This window comes from Schistocerca nitens, chromosome 4, assembly GCF_023898315.1.
Source record: "Schistocerca nitens isolate TAMUIC-IGC-003100 chromosome 4, iqSchNite1.1, whole genome shotgun sequence".
Taxonomy (NCBI): domain Eukaryota; kingdom Metazoa; phylum Arthropoda; class Insecta; order Orthoptera; family Acrididae; genus Schistocerca; species Schistocerca nitens.
This window is the reverse complement of record NC_064617.1, coordinates 683,235,281-683,255,084: the sequence shown is the minus strand read 5'-3', so window position 1 is coordinate 683,255,084 and position 19,804 is coordinate 683,235,281. Positions and strand designations below refer to the sequence as shown.

General features: G+C 39.8%; 1 protein-coding gene across 1 annotated transcript in view; it reads left to right on the top strand.

Moving 5' to 3' along the window:
• Window positions 1–19,804, top strand: part of LOC126251864 (fidgetin-like protein 1) — a 179,369-nt gene that overhangs the window by 142,071 nt on the left and 17,494 nt on the right. The window contains exon 10 of the mRNA XM_049952550.1: window positions 1,700–1,828. Coding sequence (XP_049808507.1) covers window positions 1,700–1,828 — 129 coding nt within the window. The remainder of the gene's footprint in view (window positions 1–1,699; window positions 1,829–19,804) is intronic.

Genomic DNA, 19,804 nt, shown 5'->3' with positions numbered 1-19,804 from the left:
GTTACTGGCTCATGATAGTCATAAATATAACTACTGAATTCTGTGTTGTAGTGTAGCGCAATGGATAGCGTAGAAACCTCCCATCTATAAAGTCATAGGTTCGAATCTCGTCAGATCTAACAATTTTTTTTTAATTTCTGAATCTAACCAAAAGAGTTTGATTATTATTTTACTATTATTTTTATCCAATTAATTGGATTAAATGCAATTTTTTATTTCTAATTCCTTGACACATATTTTTGATTGTCATATTTACTCTTTTTCTTGCTCTTATGTTTCTTCCTATCTTTCTTTCTTTCTTCTTTTTTTTCCTGCAATCTGCCTGTGTCCCCTACAATCTGCAGCCAATTATCAACAAGGACTGCTGATTGGTTGGTAAGGTAGCTGCTTGTGCAGCCTGTGTGAAGACAGTTTCAGGTAACCAATGACAGCGAGGAATTACAGTATGCTATTGGTGCCTAAACTGATTTTTTTTCTGTCTTGAGTTTGCTCCTAGAGATTAGCTTTAATCAATATGAACAAAGCAATAATGATTTTAGTTCTGCTGCAAATTGTTGACCGCCATTTTCTCGGGTACAGTGCACATCCTGAGGTTGTGGTTGGATTAGGACAGGAGTTTAAATTCAGGACAACAAAACGCATCATCTGTCACAGCTCAGTCATCTGTCACTTAAAATCATCTGTTGACAGAGCTTCTCACATTCCCGATACACCTCACAGTGGGTACTTTCAACATTTGTTCGCGTTACACATTAACAGCATTTGTGAAGTGACCTTCTATGTTTGTGTGTCACCTATAGCCAAGCAGCAGCTTATGTGGTAACACTGCAATGGCAAGTGACAGGTGTCAAACATCAAGAAACTTTAATTGGATTGCAGTGTGTTTTAAATACTGTTGTAAAATTACAGGTATGCTCACTGTGCCATAACACAGAAGCTTATAGTAGTACTGGTGTGTTTATTGCCAATATGTCTGGTTATTTCATCAAATGTGAGTAGCAAATAAACAACTCTATTTTAGAGAAGCAACATGCAATGCCTAGGGAGGGTGTTTTTTTGTTTTTTCAATCGAAGGACAGTGTGGCTGTTATGTAATTATATGAATTCCTTCTGCTACTTCACACCAAGCATTTACATAACTGTACTGACTTCAAAGAAGATTAATGTTCACTGGAAATTACCTACCTGAGTCCAGTTATTCTGATAAATTATAAGAGAAGTGGCTGATAAGGTATTATTTAGGCTTAAAGAAGGGGGGGGGGGGGGGGGATTCAAATTTGATGCCTGATGTCTACTGACAACCTGTTAGACTTCGGTAACATTGGTAACAGATTATAAAACTTCATTCTGAACACCAGATGTCCATTTGAAGCAACAGCATGAGGCACTTACGACAAATGACAGATTTCAGAGGCAACAAATGAGAGGCTTTTGATACAAAGACTATGTTGTTGTTCACATTTCATGTCGTCATTGTAAAATTTTGAGCAGGTATCTCCTTGCATAGATACATCTCTTTCCATAATTGTTTATTTGTTTGATCCCTCCTAAGTTTCATGTATCTTTAATCTAATGTCGTAACCTACAACTATATGTGATTTGTTGACTGAATCCATGCAAGGTGTAACTTATCACTCCTGAAGAAGAAAAAAAAAAAAAAAGAAAGAAAGACACCAATGCCAAAAATTAATTTTAACAGGATGGTGCTGCAACTGGAGAAGAAGATCGTATATTAGTTATAGGGGCAACAAATAGGCCTCAGGAACTGGATGAGGCAGCGCGCCGCAGACTTGTGAAACGTCTGTACATTCCACTGCCCGAGTTTCAGGTAACCTCGATAGGTAACATTTGCTAAACTTACAGTATATTGAACTTCATTATGTGTTTCTATGTGCATGACTTACATTAGGTAATTTTTCACAAATGATTCAAGGTATTGCTTCCAGTTTCACAACAAATTTTAGTACCCAAGAGGACCAGTACTTAGCTCTTCAGTTAATATTCGTCACTTACTGAGTAGGGATATTGCAGCAAAAGTTATTTCTTATTTGCTGGAATTACCTCATTTACTATATTTAATGGTGTTCAAGAGCTTATCAAGAGCAATGCTCATTGATATATCACATTATTGTAATGACACTGTGAATTTCTGAAAAAAGAAAGAAATGTATCAAACTTGATTGTATATTGGTGATGCAGTGTAGCTTTGCATAAAGTAAAGTTGACTTTATCTCTTCTATGTCAGTGGGTGAGGAGTGCTAAGGCCTGCCAACAAAATGTGCAAGTGCCAGAATAACTGTTTATTATCAATATAAGAAACAGAACTCAAACACAGTGACCATGGATGAATGTCCACACTTCTAAATTACAAATAGAAATGTCACTCCTGGACATTGCCTGAGATGTGAGACATGCCTACACATTGAATCCATGTGTCGTAGTAAGCAGCAGAGCAGAAGGAGCTGAGGATGATGGATGGTAGACTACAACCTGCTACTTGGAGTGTGCCCTCAAGGACGATGGGCTTTTGGGGCATTGGGTGTCGAAAGACATCGGAGACGATAGCGTGACGACAACGCTAACCAGGGGCAATGTGCAGCGACGTGTGGCACCTGGTAGTGGCGGACTACAGTCCAGCATAGCATTGGTGGAAAGTGCTCATGGCATGAGTGATAATTTTGATTGGTCAGCTGTTGGTGTGACCAGCATGAAGCCTAGAGTGGTACCGGCTGAAGCACAGTTTGGCAGCAGCCTAAATACTCTGCAATGGAGGGACACCAGCGTGGTGCTGAATGAGCACCTGATGAAACATAAGAATGTGTGTGTGTGTGGGGGGGGGGGGGGGGGAAGAGGTCAAGAGTATTTGCTTCGGACTTCTTGCATGCCATTCATGAGGTTCATGTCTCCTCAGCTGATGTCCTGGGAATTTATCATCTGACAAGTTCTACACGACATTTGCAAATTGAGACCGTGTGCCATCTTGCATGAAGATAATGTCATCAGTATTTTCCCATCCAGATAGCATGGGCCAAACATAATCCTGAAGATTTTGAAGGTAGCAATCCATTGTCGTTGTCATGCATGAGATATGGGCTGATGAAATTTTCAGTGTTATTCCACACCACTTGGTCAATTTTGGACAAGAATGCATCTTCTCCACAGTAACTCCAGGATCCTGGCAATTGTGCTGATTGGCAAAACTTCCTACATGGAATACGGCCTTATCACTTCAGAGGATTTTGTGAAACAGTTGAGGCCAATCTTCCATACTCCATTCTGCAATCACTGTTTTATGGTGTCAGCTCTGCATATAACAGGGTGTCCTTGATTGAAAGTTTAATTCTATATGAACACCTGATGCATAGTGTGCCTTGTGAGTCCTCTCTCATGAACTACCTGGATGTTGATTTCCCTAGGCTACGACTGAACATGTTTTGCACAATTGCCACATTCTCAGGACACCGAGACGTGGATGGATGACCTGTTTTTGCTGCATCCTTTACCAAACCTGTGGTCATCAGCTTCATGTGACCATTCTTTATTGTCTCTGGGTGAATTGTGACATTCCTTCCCTTTACTGTATACCACCATGTTTGCATAAGAGCGATCGAATTCCACACATTGTAGCGTGAAGCAATCTGTGCTCATTCTCTGAGTGTACTGCCTGTCATGGCCATCGTTGGTACTAACTGGCATGAAAAATCACTATCCTGTTTACTTTTCTGTATGTTTGTGCTATTTCCAGAATTATTCCATCAATATTAAGAAAGTAACAGCCATTTAATGATACCTAGTTACTTTCTGCCCACTCTTCTGCAGTCTGCTTTCATACCGTTTTGTAGTCAATCCTTGTTTCTTGAAACTGTGAAGTGCCACAAGTGCTAGAAGGAACGAGTGACGAGTGACTTTCAGTTAATGAAGAAAGCTTGTTACTGATGGTGTGGAGAGTGTAATTTCGAAAAAGATGTTACAAAACAGATCGATATTTCACCATCTACATTCCACACAGATGAAAATTAACCCTCTTCTTCGGAAGGATAGGGAAAGACGAAAGGATGTGGGTTTTAAGGGAGAGGGTAAGGAGTCATTCTAATCCCGGGAGCGGAAAGACTTACCTTAGGGGGAAAAAAGGACAGGTATACACTCTCGATCGCGCGCGCACACACATCCATCCGCACATATACAGACACAGGCAGACATATGCAAATAGGTTGGGCAGAGATGTCAGTCGAGGCGGAAGTACTGAGGCAAAGATGTTGTTGAATGACAGGTGAGGTACGAGCGGCGGAAACTTGAAATTAACGGAGGTTGAGGCCTGGTGGGTAACGGGAAAAGAGAATATATTGAAGGGCAACACCAACCTATCAGAATTCCGGAGATTTAGACACACACAGGGTGGAGAAAAAATGTGTCATGGAATTTTAGCCCTGGACAGCTGGTACCAGTGGGAAACAAAGTTACTAATATCGTGTAGGTTGACAATGCACAATTTTTAAACTACGGGAACTTGATGCCATGCACTCTGATTGGTCGTGGGATTGCCCTGTTGCCGGATGCTCTGGACAACTCATGACTGCAAATGCTTTGCCTGCTGGAGATCACGATGTATCCATGCTCAGTGGCAGCACACCAGCCTTCCACTATGGGGACCAATCCGCTGGGGTCCTGACACATCCATAGTAGTTTCATAATGAGACATACTGGGGACAAACTCATCAACAGCTGTTAATTTGTGTACAGAAAGTCTTTTACAAATTGTGTCGGCCCTGAAAAGGGCCGTTTCTGTAGCTAGGACATTGTTTAGTTAAAGCAGGTGCTCGAACTGGTGACCCTCTGATACAACACAAGCTTGGTAACATCGAACGGTATCTTGCCGAACTCTTTCAAAGATTCCTGTCATTGCCCAGATGTGATTGGCGGCATGTTGAATGCGATCCATTAATTCCTCTTCGTTTCTAGGTGTTTTGCATCCGGATGGGTGAACTAGAACCTTGAAGAATCCCCACAGGAAAAAGTTCGGTGTGTAAGCAGGGTGCCTACGACCTGGGACAACTGGGAGATCTGGGAAAAACCCGGGAATTATTTCATCCTAGAGAAAACCAGGGAAAACCCGGGATTTTTTTTTTTTTAATTCCGGGAATTTTTCATTGTTTTTGTTCTCAGTTAAATTTTTGTAATTTTGACTGTTAAGAACCAATACTCTAACAAAGGATGTTACTGTATCCTGCTACTGCAGAATAATCCTGCAGCAATAAAACATGAATGAGAGAGAAAACAAAAATAAAACTTAAATTGCAAAGGAAATGTGTCATATACAACAACAAAACACAGTGATCATACAAGCGCCTGCCAACAGCAAAGTGTGTCAAAGGCCTTAGGAAGACAATGTGATGCTTTGTAACAACAAATTGCCTCTGATGAGCATGTCACAACTGTTAACATTAGATTTGTTTTAGCAGTTATGAGTGGGATCATGCACATGCGTGGTTGAGTAGTATCTTCTTCCGCTTCTAGCTACAGAAACGTGGCTGTTGGCTGTGTAAGCAAGCTGGCAGATTCATGCATGCACAGCAGCCCTGGATCTAGGAGGGGGGGGGGGGGGGGAACTCATATTCTTGAGGGAAAAACCTTGTTTCACAAAGCACGTAGCATCCAATGCAAGTTGGTCTAGCGATTATTCGTATGACTTTGAAACGTGTCCCTGTCATCTTTTGAACATTGTTGAACATAATCTAAGTTGATTTCTGGATGAATCATAAGTTGATTTGTGAATGTGTGCATAGTGTTCGTGACGTCTCTGTCAGTGGAATCCTTGTCACATCTAGAAATAAACTTTCCTGCAGACCAAAGGGGTTATACGTGCTGAGCAGAGCATAGTCAAACGAAAGAAAGCCAACCACTGTCTGATTATGTGGTTGATTGGGTCTGTGAATGATGAGCGTTGATTACCAGCGAAATCCATAGATTCAGACTGCCAGAGTGTGAATAAACAACTAACTGGAATACCAGGTAAGAATTATTATGTAGTATCTTCTCGGTGTATCCAAGAAAATGAAATTTTGACAGAAAATTTTTGGCCAGATCGCTACACTAGTAAGGGCCAATCGTACAGTCTCCGGCTAGCAGCCGCCTTAAGGTCTATTCTGGAAGTAGCGTGGAAAAAATGTTGCACGAACATGCAACAGTGGCTAACCAGAGAATAATTGTGGGATAACTTAACTGATGATTCTGGCAGAGGTAGTGAAGTTAACCAGTTGATGAGTTTTGACATTGGCAGGAATAGATACAGAATTAGTGATGAGAAGACTGTTTGTTAGAATGAGGAAGGAGAAGAAACGGGGACATCACTTAAATTATGGAAAAATATGATGATTCCAAATTTATATAAAAATTTCGCACTTCTACTTTTCAATCACGTGCTTGAGAAACTGGAGCTATTTTCTAACTTAAAGCTTTCTGCTTGTAGTAGGCCTAATAGGCATTTGATATTGGTACTTTGTTAATTATATTCTGCCGTGTTATAAAAATGACCATTTGTGCCAAAACAGTCACATATATTTGGAGTGTGTTACAATTGCTGCAGTATTGGAAAGGCCTGTTTTGTTTTATCTTGCAGACAGAGACAAAATATAGGTAATCAGGTTGAGAAACGACACCAGTCTGGGATCCTATTTGTATTTGTAGTGTCACCGCCAGACACCACACTTGCTAGGTGGTAGCTTAAATCGGCCACGGTCCATTAGTACATGTCGGACCCGCGTGTCGCCACTGTCAGGATCGCAGATCGAGCGCCACCACACGGCAGGTCTCGAGAGACGTACTGGCACTCGCCCCAGTTGTACGACGACTTTGCTAGCGACTACACTGACGAAGCCTTTCTCTCATTTGCCGAGAGACAGTTAGAATAGCCTTCAGCCAAGTCCATGTCTACGACCTAGCAAGGCGCCATTAGCCTTAGATAGCTTGTATCTAAAGAGTCTCACTTGTATCGCCACAATCTCCAGATGTCTCATCAAGAACGATGTATACAAGGATGGATTAAAAGTTACGTAGTCCAGAAGCTACGTACTTTTCTTTATAGCATTCATTAAGTCTCCTGTTTCAGACCTCACTCCATCCTTCGTGGGTTAGCGCGTGCATCTTGGCCGCCTCTTTCAATTAGTGTGCATAGTGTTGGCAAGTCTGCCGACACTACAATTTTAACAGCTTTTTCAGTATTAGACAACACATTTCGATTTTTCATGTAGCAAAACGTTTGACGAAGTTTGATGACGTAACAGATTCTTTCGCAGAAAGGAAAGCACGCCATGTAAAGCTATAGCAAGATTAGAGAGAAAAAAATTCTAGGAGCTAAGGATTGAAGAAATGTGTACTGTCTTGCTTGTCTCTTATCTTTACTGGTTTTATGTATCCTGTACTTAATTTTATGTCACACAAAGCAGCAAGTTGTTAGCTAATTGGGAATAAAGAGTGCAAATTTTCTGAGGAGGGTGCTTTTTTAAAAAAAAAAAAAAAATAAAAAATAAAAAAGAAAAGAAAAGAAAGAGGGGCAGGATGTCAAACTGGCCGACTGGAAGCAGGAGAGGCACTATAGGGCATTTTAATTTCCATTGTCCTGAATATAGTTTGATGGCATCCATTACAAAATATACACATTTCAATTCCACAGGCCGAAATACGGTGAGTGCGATAGAAGAATGTTGTGTGAAGAGGTGTGGCACTGCACTTTGGCTCACTTAAGATCAAATAACATGTCTTACAATTCCTCGGACTCATATGTTTTATGTATCAGACTCTTCAGAAAGATGTGCACTACCAAATGAACATATTTTTGAAAGTTCGATTTTTTAAATTTTTGACGTCCTATCTCAAATGCGTGAGGGATGCCACTATCTACTATTGCCCCGGTTCAGAAATATTGTAGATACAGGCTGATGTGCAGAGCAGTCTGAGTTATAATAGGGAAGCGAGTAGTCTCCATGTGACCCGTATTTACATTTAGTGATTTTGCTGTTTCCTCTTTGTCTACTGCACTCGCATCAGATGAAAACAAAATTGATTTCTGTGACCGGGAGCTATCGTGTGAATTAAAATACATTCATGTAATTATGGAAGACTAAAATACGTTATTAGTTTCAGATTTGATTTTATTTCCATCTTTCTGACAGTCAAGCATTAATTGCCATGCAGAACAATGAAGTTATTTTTATTGGTTTGCTGAAGATATTTTCTTTTATTAATCTTTTCCACTGAGGCAGTCAGTATATTTGAAACAAAGTGTTCAATTCCACACTATTGGCTAGTTTCAACTGTTCGGTGCATTTCAAGTGTACGTTTTCATCTTCTAGCACGTATGGCATTATGCCATAACAAAGAACCAAACATGAGATAACAAAGTACAGGTACTCAAGGAAATTTACATCCTGGAAACCACATTGAAGAGCTTAATATCAGCTCGAAGCCTACTTCACTGGGAATCTGCGACTCATTTAAAAATCAGCTCTTTGATGATGAGCCATTTAGAAGAATTTAGAGCCCAGATGATCACACATTTATGTCGTTATTAAAAAATTTACTGGCACATTTGTGCGATATATCTTAAAATGTAATACGCGCATAAAAGACCAACATTATATGTGAAAGCTTAGCTTCTCTTGCAGCGTATTGGCCTTGGAGATGAATATTATATGTGAAAACTTTGCCTTTCTTCTAGCAACATTATATATATTAATTTAAACCATTAACTTTTCCGGTTTGTGTGTTCATGCTACTTAACAGTGATGTTGCTATTGGCTGACTACACCATGTGTCCGAAGCTCTGAATATCCGCTGTCATCGGCTGCAAAGATCATGTGACACGAGCTATGACTGGCTTACAAATACGCATCGCAATCTCGATTTCAATGCTTTGGAAAGTAACATGCGGTGTTTGGTGGAATTTGAATTTATACTTTCGTAATAAGAAAATATGCAGTGTACATGTTGCTGCACATCAAACATCTTTCCAAAAGTGCTTCCCCCCCCCCTCCCCCCCCCCCCCCCTCCCCCGAGTTTCGTTTTCTAAAGCGTCAGGAAATTCTACGCCCGTGTATAGAACCATAACCATTCAAAGCATTGATAAATTATACAATTCCAAGAGAAAAAATATACTGTCAGTTAACGGGGAAAAACTATTTTTCCACCAAGGAGAAAGCATATTTTTAACCGGAAAATCCGGGAATTTTTTTTTCCTTGTCCATGTATACACCCTGGTAAGATCTGGTGATTGCGAGGGCCATGTCCTAAGAGCACCTCTGCCAATTACCTGGACATCAAAGACTTCATTTAAATATCCGTGCAAAGCACGATTGTTATATGTGGGCACCCCATCATGCTGCAACCACATGTGTAGCCGTATGTCCAGGGGCACATCTTCCAGCAGGCCGGGTAAAGTTTCTTGCTAAAAGTGAAGGTAATTTGCCCTGGTAAGTTGAGGAGGTAGACGGACCAGCGCAATCAGATGGTCATCCACAATGCCTGCCCATATGTTGAGCAAAAATCATTCGTGGTGTCTGTGAAAGTGAGGATTTCCCTTGCCCAGTGATGAACATTTCCAGTGTTGTAAAGGCCACTCCAATGGAAGGTGCACTCATCGGTAAACAAAACAATGGTGGGGAAGTCGGGATCTTGTGCAACACATCACAGAAGCCACTGGCAAAACCCTAGCATGTGTGCATAGTCTGCCACAGGATTTAGGTCTTGGACAGGGTGGAAACTAAATGGATGGTGACAGTCATCCCTCTAAACCTCACAGGCTAACTGATTGTAGTGCTTCAAGACTTTCTATGTAAGTTCTAGAACCACTTAGACTTCCTCCATCTCAAACACATGATATTTTAAATAGAAGTGTGAGAGAGACGAATCCGACTTACTGCGCATTGCGTGTTTGTGTGTGTAGGTCTAAAAACAGTCGCAAGCAAATTGTGGATGCGGCGGCCGAACGGCGGCTGACAAGTACCTGCTGCACGATCCATAGAATGTCAGTGTATGTGTAGAGAAGAACAGGGAGTATTTATTTATTATTGTGTGCTTGTAGTGACTGTGATGATTGTTAAGGACAAATGAAGAAATGAGATTAGACTTCCAAGTAATTCATGTGGTGGACTTGGTTCTTTGCTAGAAGCAAGACATGTTCATAAATTATGTGATTGTTAAGCCAACACTATTGTAAATGTATTTAATCAAGTCTAATGCGAGACAAATCGGTTGACTTGCAAACTTTCGAATATTTATGTGGGAAATGGTGAATTTGTTCTTTGTGGAAGTTGAAATATATCAAGACTAAACTAAAAGTATTCTGCGAGTATCCACTTATTTCCTGAGTAGAGAGAGAGAGAGAGAGAGAGAGAGAGAGAGAGAGAGAGAGAGAGAGAGAGTTTGGTAAATTCCCTTAACCAGCTTTATTGTTCAGAGTAGTAGTTTTTGGAGATTGACATGGATGACAAACCAGAGAGGAAGATCGGCTATGCATACCAAGTAAGTCAACTGATGTGAGAGCGGTGTGAAGTTGACAAATCAGGTCCACATTGATTCCTGTCGTCTAAAGCATTAGTGTGTGGCGACCAGTGAAAAAGACTCGAAAAAAACAGGAATTTTGAGAAGAGATTGAAGAAGAAGAAGAAGAAGAAGATTGATGTGTTGCCATAGCAATCAGATATAACAGAACAAGAGAACTGTTTCGTGTAATTGGATTAAATCCAAAAATCAAATGGAAAATTTTTTTGGATGCAACAAAAGGGAATACATAAGGAAGTAATAACATTAAAAGAACAGAAAGAAGACCTCGACGTATTAGACTAAGAAGAGATAAGACGAGAATAATTCAACTTAGAAGATCCAGTGGGGGGAATATACAGCTCTCACACACATCACGGCGATGCCAAAGCGGAAACAACATCCAACGCAACTAGCACCAGTTGCGGTTCACTGGTGCTGACCTGCTTCCACAGCTGCCTGCCGACGTCGACACCAACGTCTGACGCCGCCGGCTTGCTGTTCACCAGTACTGACTTGCCGTTACATCCGCTTGCCTATGTTGCGAGAATTCTGCACCGGATGAGCGCAAAATAGAACATAAGTACCTTAGCAAGAAGTGATAGAAACAGTAGAGTGACTTTTATTGGTGTAGTTATTATACATAGAATTAATTCGTTAAATGATTACTAGATCTAAAATTAATAGGAATATGGATAATACACAGAGAACTGGGGAAACTTCAGAACCAGCCATGGCTATGAAAGTGAGTAAGGAAGTGCCAGATTGGTCTGATTTAGTAAATTTAATCAAAGCCCAAAGTGCAGATTCAGCAGCTTTAAGAAAGGAACTAAGTGTGACTTTAAATGCCAAGCTAGAAGCCCAACGTATACAGTTAAATGAAACTTTAAAAGCTCAAAATGCTAAATTAAATGCCCAGAGTGCACCTTCAACTGCTCAAAATGCTACTTTAAGTAAAGAACTAGGCTCAGTAAATTCTCAATTAAATTTGTTAAATGCCAAAGTAGAATTGCAAAGCAAAGAATTTGGTAGTCCATGCGAAAGCAAGGGGCGTTGAAGACTGAATTTGACGATCTAAATAATAAAGTAGAGGATCTGAAATTAGAATTAAAGAATGAAGTAAGTAACTCTTTAAACCTCCATGTAAATCAACTTCACTGACTTCAGTCAGAAACAGAATGATCAAATCCAGGATATGATAAAAAAAGTTAGATTTTGATGTTGAAGATAAATGTAATAATGTGGAATCTGAACTTAGTGGAAGGTTAGGATCATTTGAAAATGTGTGTAATGTTAAGTTTGATGCTGTAAAACAGAGACTGCATACTTTAAAAGGGAGCGTTGATAAGAATAGTGAATTAATACCAATAATCCAATCGCAAATTACAGGTGTTAATACACCAGTAGAAAATGTAAAAAGAAGTTTCCAAGAGAGAATAGCTAACTCTGATATAGTAAGTATAAGTAGTCTGGAGGAACAATTTGGAGGAATTATAGATCGAAAAGTCACAGAGAGAATAACATCCAGAAACGTGTCGCATATTGTCTCTTCTGTACTTGCTGATACCCGAAAGGTTATAGATGACTTGTGGAAAGAATTTAAACTTATCCAGGATAAAGTAGACAAGAGGGTGGTTTCTCCTAACCTGGTATTGACTAGTAAAGTGATGACTGATCTACAGTGGGGGTCCAATTCAGGATTATACAGGCAATTCCTCAAGTTTAAGCCGGACAGGGATGTACACCCGACACATTTTTTGAAAAGATTCAACCAGGCCTTGCCAAAGCACTGGAAAGATTCTAAGAAATCTGAATTTGCTGTGGGATACCTTTTAGGGGAAGCCTCAGAGTGGGGTACTGTAAATATCGAGAACTTTTCTTCTTTGGGAGACTTCCAGAAGAAATGTAAGGAAAAATACTGGTCCGCTAGTGTGCAGGAAAAACTGATTTTAGATTTGTGGAACCCGAACTATTACAATAATTCGTGGGGAACAATGAGAAAATATTTTGACTGGAATTTAAAATGAGCAAAGTACATAGATAAGACAATGGAAGAAGACGGGATAGTGAGAGTATTAATTAGATGATTACCCATTTATGTGAGGAAAGATATATTATGTAGTGGGTGGAAAACAGTAGAAGAATTGTTGTCCTTTGTGGGTGCACTTGATGCCTTAAATCAAGACCGCAATGAGAGTGCACACCAAAGTGAAAATCAGAATTACAAAAGGAATAATAATGCCAAAAGACATGAGGCCAACTTAGCTTGAGTACACCACTGCAACAGAAATAATGGTAACAGTAATTATCATAAGAAGCATCCACCTTCAAATTTAGATCCAGCAACTTCACAGGAATTTGTGCCAAGTAATACTAGAACACAAAGTGGTAACATAGTAGCCCGATTTGGTAATCAACCAGTGATGACTAATAATGAGGAAAACTTAGTGTGATCTGGATCCAGAGCTGGGGCCCAGGTTGTAGAGATACCCTTGGAGGCCTGGTTCATAATAAGTATGTTAATTTCATGTACAAAATACCTAAAAAAGAATTATTGTTACTGGAGGAACCAAGCTTGACTACCAATAATCCACAACCAATAGTAGCAGGAACCGTGGAGACTTCTGAAGTTCACATATTTATAAACTCAGGGAGTGAGGTGTCACTCATTTCCAATGTGTTCTTTAACACATTACAGACGAAACATTACTTACCACTGTTACCAGTAACTGGAATATACATGCTCGGTATAACTGGGATGAAAAGTAAGATTGTGAAACACGAAACCCAAGTGAACTGCCACATTGTAAATATTCCATTTCGTCAAACACTGTTAATAGTATAAAATATCAATAGGAATGTGTTATTTGGCTTAGATTGGTTATTAGAATTTAACGTCATATTGAATTTTGAGGAAAAATTCTTTGTTTTGGTAAAGATGACACTAGATGTTGGATACCATTTGTGACCGATAATTACATTGCAAAACAAACAACTGAGTGTCAATGTTTACGATTAACTGCTACAGCACGATTGTCACCAGAGATTGATAATGTAGAGCACGTATCGCATCGAGCTGACATACAAAACCAAGTAAGTCAGTCTCTAATATTAACCAGTATTAAAAAAAATAAATAAATAAAAAAAAAATTATATAAAATTCTAATGGAATATGAAGTAGTATTTTCCGATCGTCCATGTAATATCAGCGATTACATATGCAAGTTTAAAATCAAAGATGACATTCCATTTTTCTGTAAGCCATATCCGGTACCAGTAAGTTTGAAAGAAGCAGTTAAGGAGGAAATTGTCAAAATGACTGACAACAGTATAATAGAACGTAGTTCTAGTGTCATGAATAACCGTTTAGTAGTGGTAAAAAAGGTTACAGGAAGTGTGTGATTAGTGCTAGACCTGCGTACATTGAATAAGCATATAGAGACAGAATGAGACAGACCAATTAACATCGATGAATTATTATCCAAATTTGAAAAAGCAGGGATTTTTAGCATGATGGACCTGACGGAGGGATATTGGCAAATTAGGCTACATCCTGAATCGAAGAAGTATACAGCATTTCTGTTTGATGGTAAATGGTATCATTTCAATGTATTACCATTCGGACTAAAAATCTCAGTATCTGTCTTTATATGTGCTCTGGATGAGGCATTAGGAAGTGAGTTAGACCAGATCTTTAGTGCATAAAAGCTATCAAAAATGTCAACCCCTTAGAAACGTAAGACAGTTGAAGGGATTTATAGGAATGGCTGGATACTACAGGCGGTATATACAAGGTCAAGAACCGAATGACGCAAGAATTTTACGTTTATTAAGAAAGGGAATACCGTGGGTTTGGGATCAAGAGGCAAATGATGCGTTTGAAAATGTAAAAGCACTGGTAGAATCACCCATATTACATCATGCAAGTATGGGTGAGCCATTTAAAATTTCGACCGATGCATCTGATTATGGTATTGCAGCAAAACATCAAGGAGAGTGGGGTCTAGATAATGTAAATCATAAATCCATAGCTTTTGCTAGCTGTAGTCTTAATAAACATGTATTAAACTACACAGGTACTGAAAAAGAACTATTGGCAATAGTATGGAGTATCCAAAAATTCCAAACACTAGTATGGAGCTCAGAAATCCATGTCTATACAAATCATCAAGTTCTATCTTTTTTAATGAGTAGAGAGAGAGAGAGAGTCTGGTAAATTCCCTTAACCAGATTTATTCTTCATAGTAGTAGTTTTTGGAGATCAAAGTTGACAAATCAGCCCCACATCGATTCTTGTCGTCTAGAGCATTAGACGATGAGTGACCACCATGTTCTGCCCAGCTGCTTGAGTACTTGTTGTCGGTGCTTCCTCAAAGCACTCGAGGACAGTCTCTTCAAATGTAGCATCCTTTCATCTTTGAGATCTTCCAGCATCGCCATGATATACCACTAACGAGCCTGTTTTGTCAAGTCACCGGTGAATTGTGCGGCCTTTCAAAAAAAAAAAAAATTAATGGTGGCCGTCAACTATGTACACTCAGACTCGTTTGAAATATTAAAAGCTTTGGCTGGTTTCATTGTCTGGGGGCTGGGATACGTAGTTGCCACATTACAAGCCAAATACTGCTGTGTCTACAGTATACAACATGAATATAGACATGAATCAAATGGTCGGAGGTTCCTATCACTCGGCAATTGCGAATTTTGAATGTAACATAGGAATTTAAAAATGAAAGATTGCAATTAAATAAAGCTGCAGGTACTATTTTAAACGACTTTAAATGATGAGTACAATAGCAGAAGTAGCTTTAAGAATGCTGTTTATTACTGCAAAACACTTATTGGTGTTGATGGTCCAGCAATTAAATAAAATAAAAGTTGAATAACAGAGAAACTATAGATGCCTACTTCACGTAATTAGTTATGAACAACAACATAGCTTGCGAGATATTCACTTCTAAATGCATACTATGTCTTCACTGCAGACGCCACAGAAATCTCACAAGTGCACAAGTCGGCACTGTGAAATATTTCCATCTCCCGCAACCATACGCAAACTGCTCAACACTCTCCAAGTATTTCCTGTGACCATCTGTTGTGCCTTCCCGTCCAACAGTCCCCTGTGTCCTGTGCGACCCAATGCTCCTCCCCAACTTCCATACAGTCTCTCCATTGCCTTCGGTAGTTACCTACAGTAGTAATGAGCACTGTGATTGGCTAGAGCACTCCCGCCATGTCTCCATGCCAACACACACTCACAGACATATTGAAACACATATGAAATACTGGATTTACATTTAAATAACTGGAAATGAGATAAATATTCCTACGGCTGGACCATAAGTGATACAAAGTATAAACCAATACACATTCTACTTAAATCCACGAGGTCACTGACGTCCATGCACCCTTTTGCACATGTACAGTGCCACAAAACTAACAAATCACTAATGAATCCTCAGGCAAAACATATAAAATTATCCCTCCAAAATTAATACCGCTAATTAGAAATTAGAACAGCTTTTCATCTCTACCCTTTCTCTATATACAGCCTCAACTCTGTCATGTTTCTTAGACCTAAAGGTTTTCGTGAGATAGGACATTTTAAACAGTATACATTTGGGTGAGGGCACTCTGCTACAACAAATGGTCCATAGTATAACTCGAATAATTTCTTAAACTCCCCATCCACTTCACCGAAATGCTCTTTTGTGCATACAAGCACTTTGTCCCCCACTCTGTACTTCATCTGTTTGTATCGCCCATTGTGTCGTCTTTTCCTGTCAGCGGCTAACTTTTTCATGCAGGCTGTTACTGCCTCCTCTCTTTCAGCAGGCAGTTCAGCTTTTTGCGGTGGGAATTCTACCATTTCTGTGAATAGGTCATGACTTCCAAAGGTGAGTACCCAGTAGCCTTACTTTTTACACTGTTGAGTACGTCCTCAAACGCGCTCACGTACTCCACCCACTTGGAATGACGATTGCTGGCATATGCCCTACATAAACGTCCTACTTCCCGCATGTACCGTTCACACGGGTTGCTCGCTGGGTGGTAGATGGATATATGGATATGTTGCACACCCTAGTTGTTCATGAACGTGTTCCAATCGTTCAAAGTAAATTATGATCCATTGTCAGACAACAGCCTTACTGGCTTTACAATATTCTTGAAGAAATCCTTCTCCAGTTTGGCGACAGAGTTTTAGTATTCACTTTCCATATCGGATACAGTTAAATGAACTTAGAGAACACATCCACCACAACAAAGATGTACATCATGTCGCCGCGTCCTGTGGGTAGTGGGCCAAAATTGTCCACAGCCAGTAACTCTCCCACCTTAGTAGGTATAATGCTTTGAATTTCCCCCTGTTGCACGGTCGTGCAGTATTTGACCCATTGGCAATGGTTGCACACTGCCAGCTGTGTGCAGACCCGTCTGGCCAGGTTATTTATGTGGGCATGTTCCTCGATGATTTCAGTGCACTTTTCGGTAAAAGAGGAGGTATTGAATAGAATTGGGGAGAAGAGGAGTTTGTGGCACAACTTGACTAGAAGAAGGGTCCGGTTGGTAGGACATGTTCTGATGCATCAAGGGATCACAAATTTAGCATTGGAGGGCAGCGTGGAGGGTAAAAATCGTAGAGGGAGACTAAGAGATGAGATCACTAAGCAGATTCAGAAGGATGTAGGCTGCAGTAGGTACTGGGAGATTAAGAAGCTTGCACAGGATAGAGTGACATGGAGAGCTGCATCAAACCAGTCTCAGGACTGAAGACCATAACAACAACAACATTTCGGCCCCGTAATGTCCGTGACTTATATGGACATAGTCTATTAACTGTTCCACATACCTGTTGGGAAAACACAGTCTCCATTTGTCCATCTCTTCGTCTTTCCACTGGAGTAACACTCCCTTGTGTATCTTAAAATATTTGGGTACTTTCTCGTATCTCTTGCTGTTGAAATTCACCTTAATGTGTTTCAGTTCAGAATTGTCATTTTGTGCTCGCCGTGTATCATTGCACACCGCACAAATTTCTTTCTCCCCCGCTACCCCCTTCATATACAGTAGCTCCTCCCTTCCATTGTCTTCCGCCCCCACTGATAATCTGGACAGAGCATCGGCAACACAATTTTCTGTACCCTTGATGTAGCGGATTTCGTATTCGAGTTACTGCATGAACATTGCCCAATGAATTAAGCGGTCATTCAGTATCCTGCAGTCCTGCAGATGATAACTCAGCGCCTTGTGGTCTGAGAACACTGTCACTTTTCTGCCCTCTAAATACATGCGGAATTTCTTAAATCCGTGCACGATCATGAGCATCTCCTTCTCCGATATGCTGTATCTCCATTCATGCTTATTTAGCATGCAGCTGGAGAATGCCACATTACGGTGTTCAATTTTTCCATCGACTAGCTTTTCCTGCTAAACAGAAAGGGAGATTCATGTGTGGGTAGTACAGCGTCTTACTACTGCACAATTTATCCTTTATACCCTGGAATTCCATTTCACATTCCTCGGTCCACCTCCAAGCTGCATTTTTCATCAACAATTTGCCTCAATTCAGAATATTCATTCCTCCCTCCCCCAAGAATTTTCTGTAGAAACTGCACAAGCCCTAGTATGACTTCAATTGTTTCCTACTATTGGGCCTATTACATTCGGCAATGGACTTTAATTTTTCGGAACTAGGTAAAATTGCTTCCGAAGTAAGGATATGCCCCGGGAATTTCAATTTCTGCTGGAACAAATTCTCATTTTGCGAGCTTTAAAGTAATTCCACCTCATCTCAGAGCCATGAGTACCTCCTCCAAAACTTGACAATGCTCATTCCATGTTTCTGTAGTGATCAATATATTATCTATGTATTAGATGCTCCCCCAGGACATGACTCAATGCTCTTACAAAAACTGCCACAGAAATTGTAAGTCTGAATGGTACTACCCTAAACTGGTAGCTTCACCCTTCAAAAACGAAATAAGCGTACCATCTGCTTTCCTCTGCCAATGGGATCTGCCAAAATACCAAGGTCAGATCAACACTGGACATTAAATTGATATTATTAAAATTCTGCCGCAGTTCCTCCATATTGCCAGGCTGGTCTAATTCCCTTATAATTACTTCATTTATTTTTCTCACGTTTTTTTAAGAATAACAATAAGATTGCAATAATCACTCCTACATTGTTCGCCTATACCCTAATCCAACATTTGTTTTAATCAAAATCTGACTGCATCCTGATCAGCTATAGGTATTACATACAGTTTGCACTTAATTGCTTCGTGAGGTTTCACTTTTATAGAGTACTTGAAATCGGTAACTCTACCAGGTTGATCAGAGAATACGTCCTCATAGCGGTACAACAACCCACACAACTGTTTCTTTTTCCCTTCTGATATATCCTTGACTGCATCAATCACTTCCTTAATTCTGTTATGCATACCGACTTCCTCACTCCAACCCTCAGTAACTATGGCATGAGCAATCTGATTTTCACCTTTTAAGTATTTTAAATTTTACTTGCCTTTTTTCATTCTGACATTCAAATTCTTGGCATTTCCGTACACAATTACACAAAGCGTTGTATTTGCACAGGAAATCAGTTCCTAAAATTACCTCCTTTACCAGACCACTCACTACAAAACATACTATCTCGAATTTATTTTCTCCACATTTTAATTCTAAAAGTATTTGTCATCTGATTGGCTTACTCATACCACCAACTGCCATTTTAATCTGAACACAAGTGACTGGGAAGATTACTAGTTTCCTATTTTTGATCATGTTCATAAAACTTTCTGACACCATTGACACATTACTGCCTGAATCTAGAAGTGCATCTACCATTTCTTTGCCAGCTTCAATTTCAATAATTGGCTGTACATTTACCATTTCCTTTCGTTCTAAATATTTCTCCCCTAATAAATCATTTTCTATGTCTCGTCCCTTCTCTTCCATTTCTAGTGTACACACATCCTGTTCTATCCATCCTCAATCTCATGTTCATCCCAAAATAATTCATTAAATATTTCCTTTGTCCCAAATTCATTCATTCCTTCCTTTTTCTAAACCTCTAGCAATTTTAAACTTCTCTCATTTCCACACATGCGACAGTAACGGCCGTAACGTTCTACCATACCAGTGCCAGTCAGTCACAGTAAAATTACACTCCTTCATATACCAATTCGTAGGAACTTCATTACACAAACCATCCCCATCCACACTATTTACTTCAGCCCCATCTCTAAATTTTCTGTTAGTTCTTCCA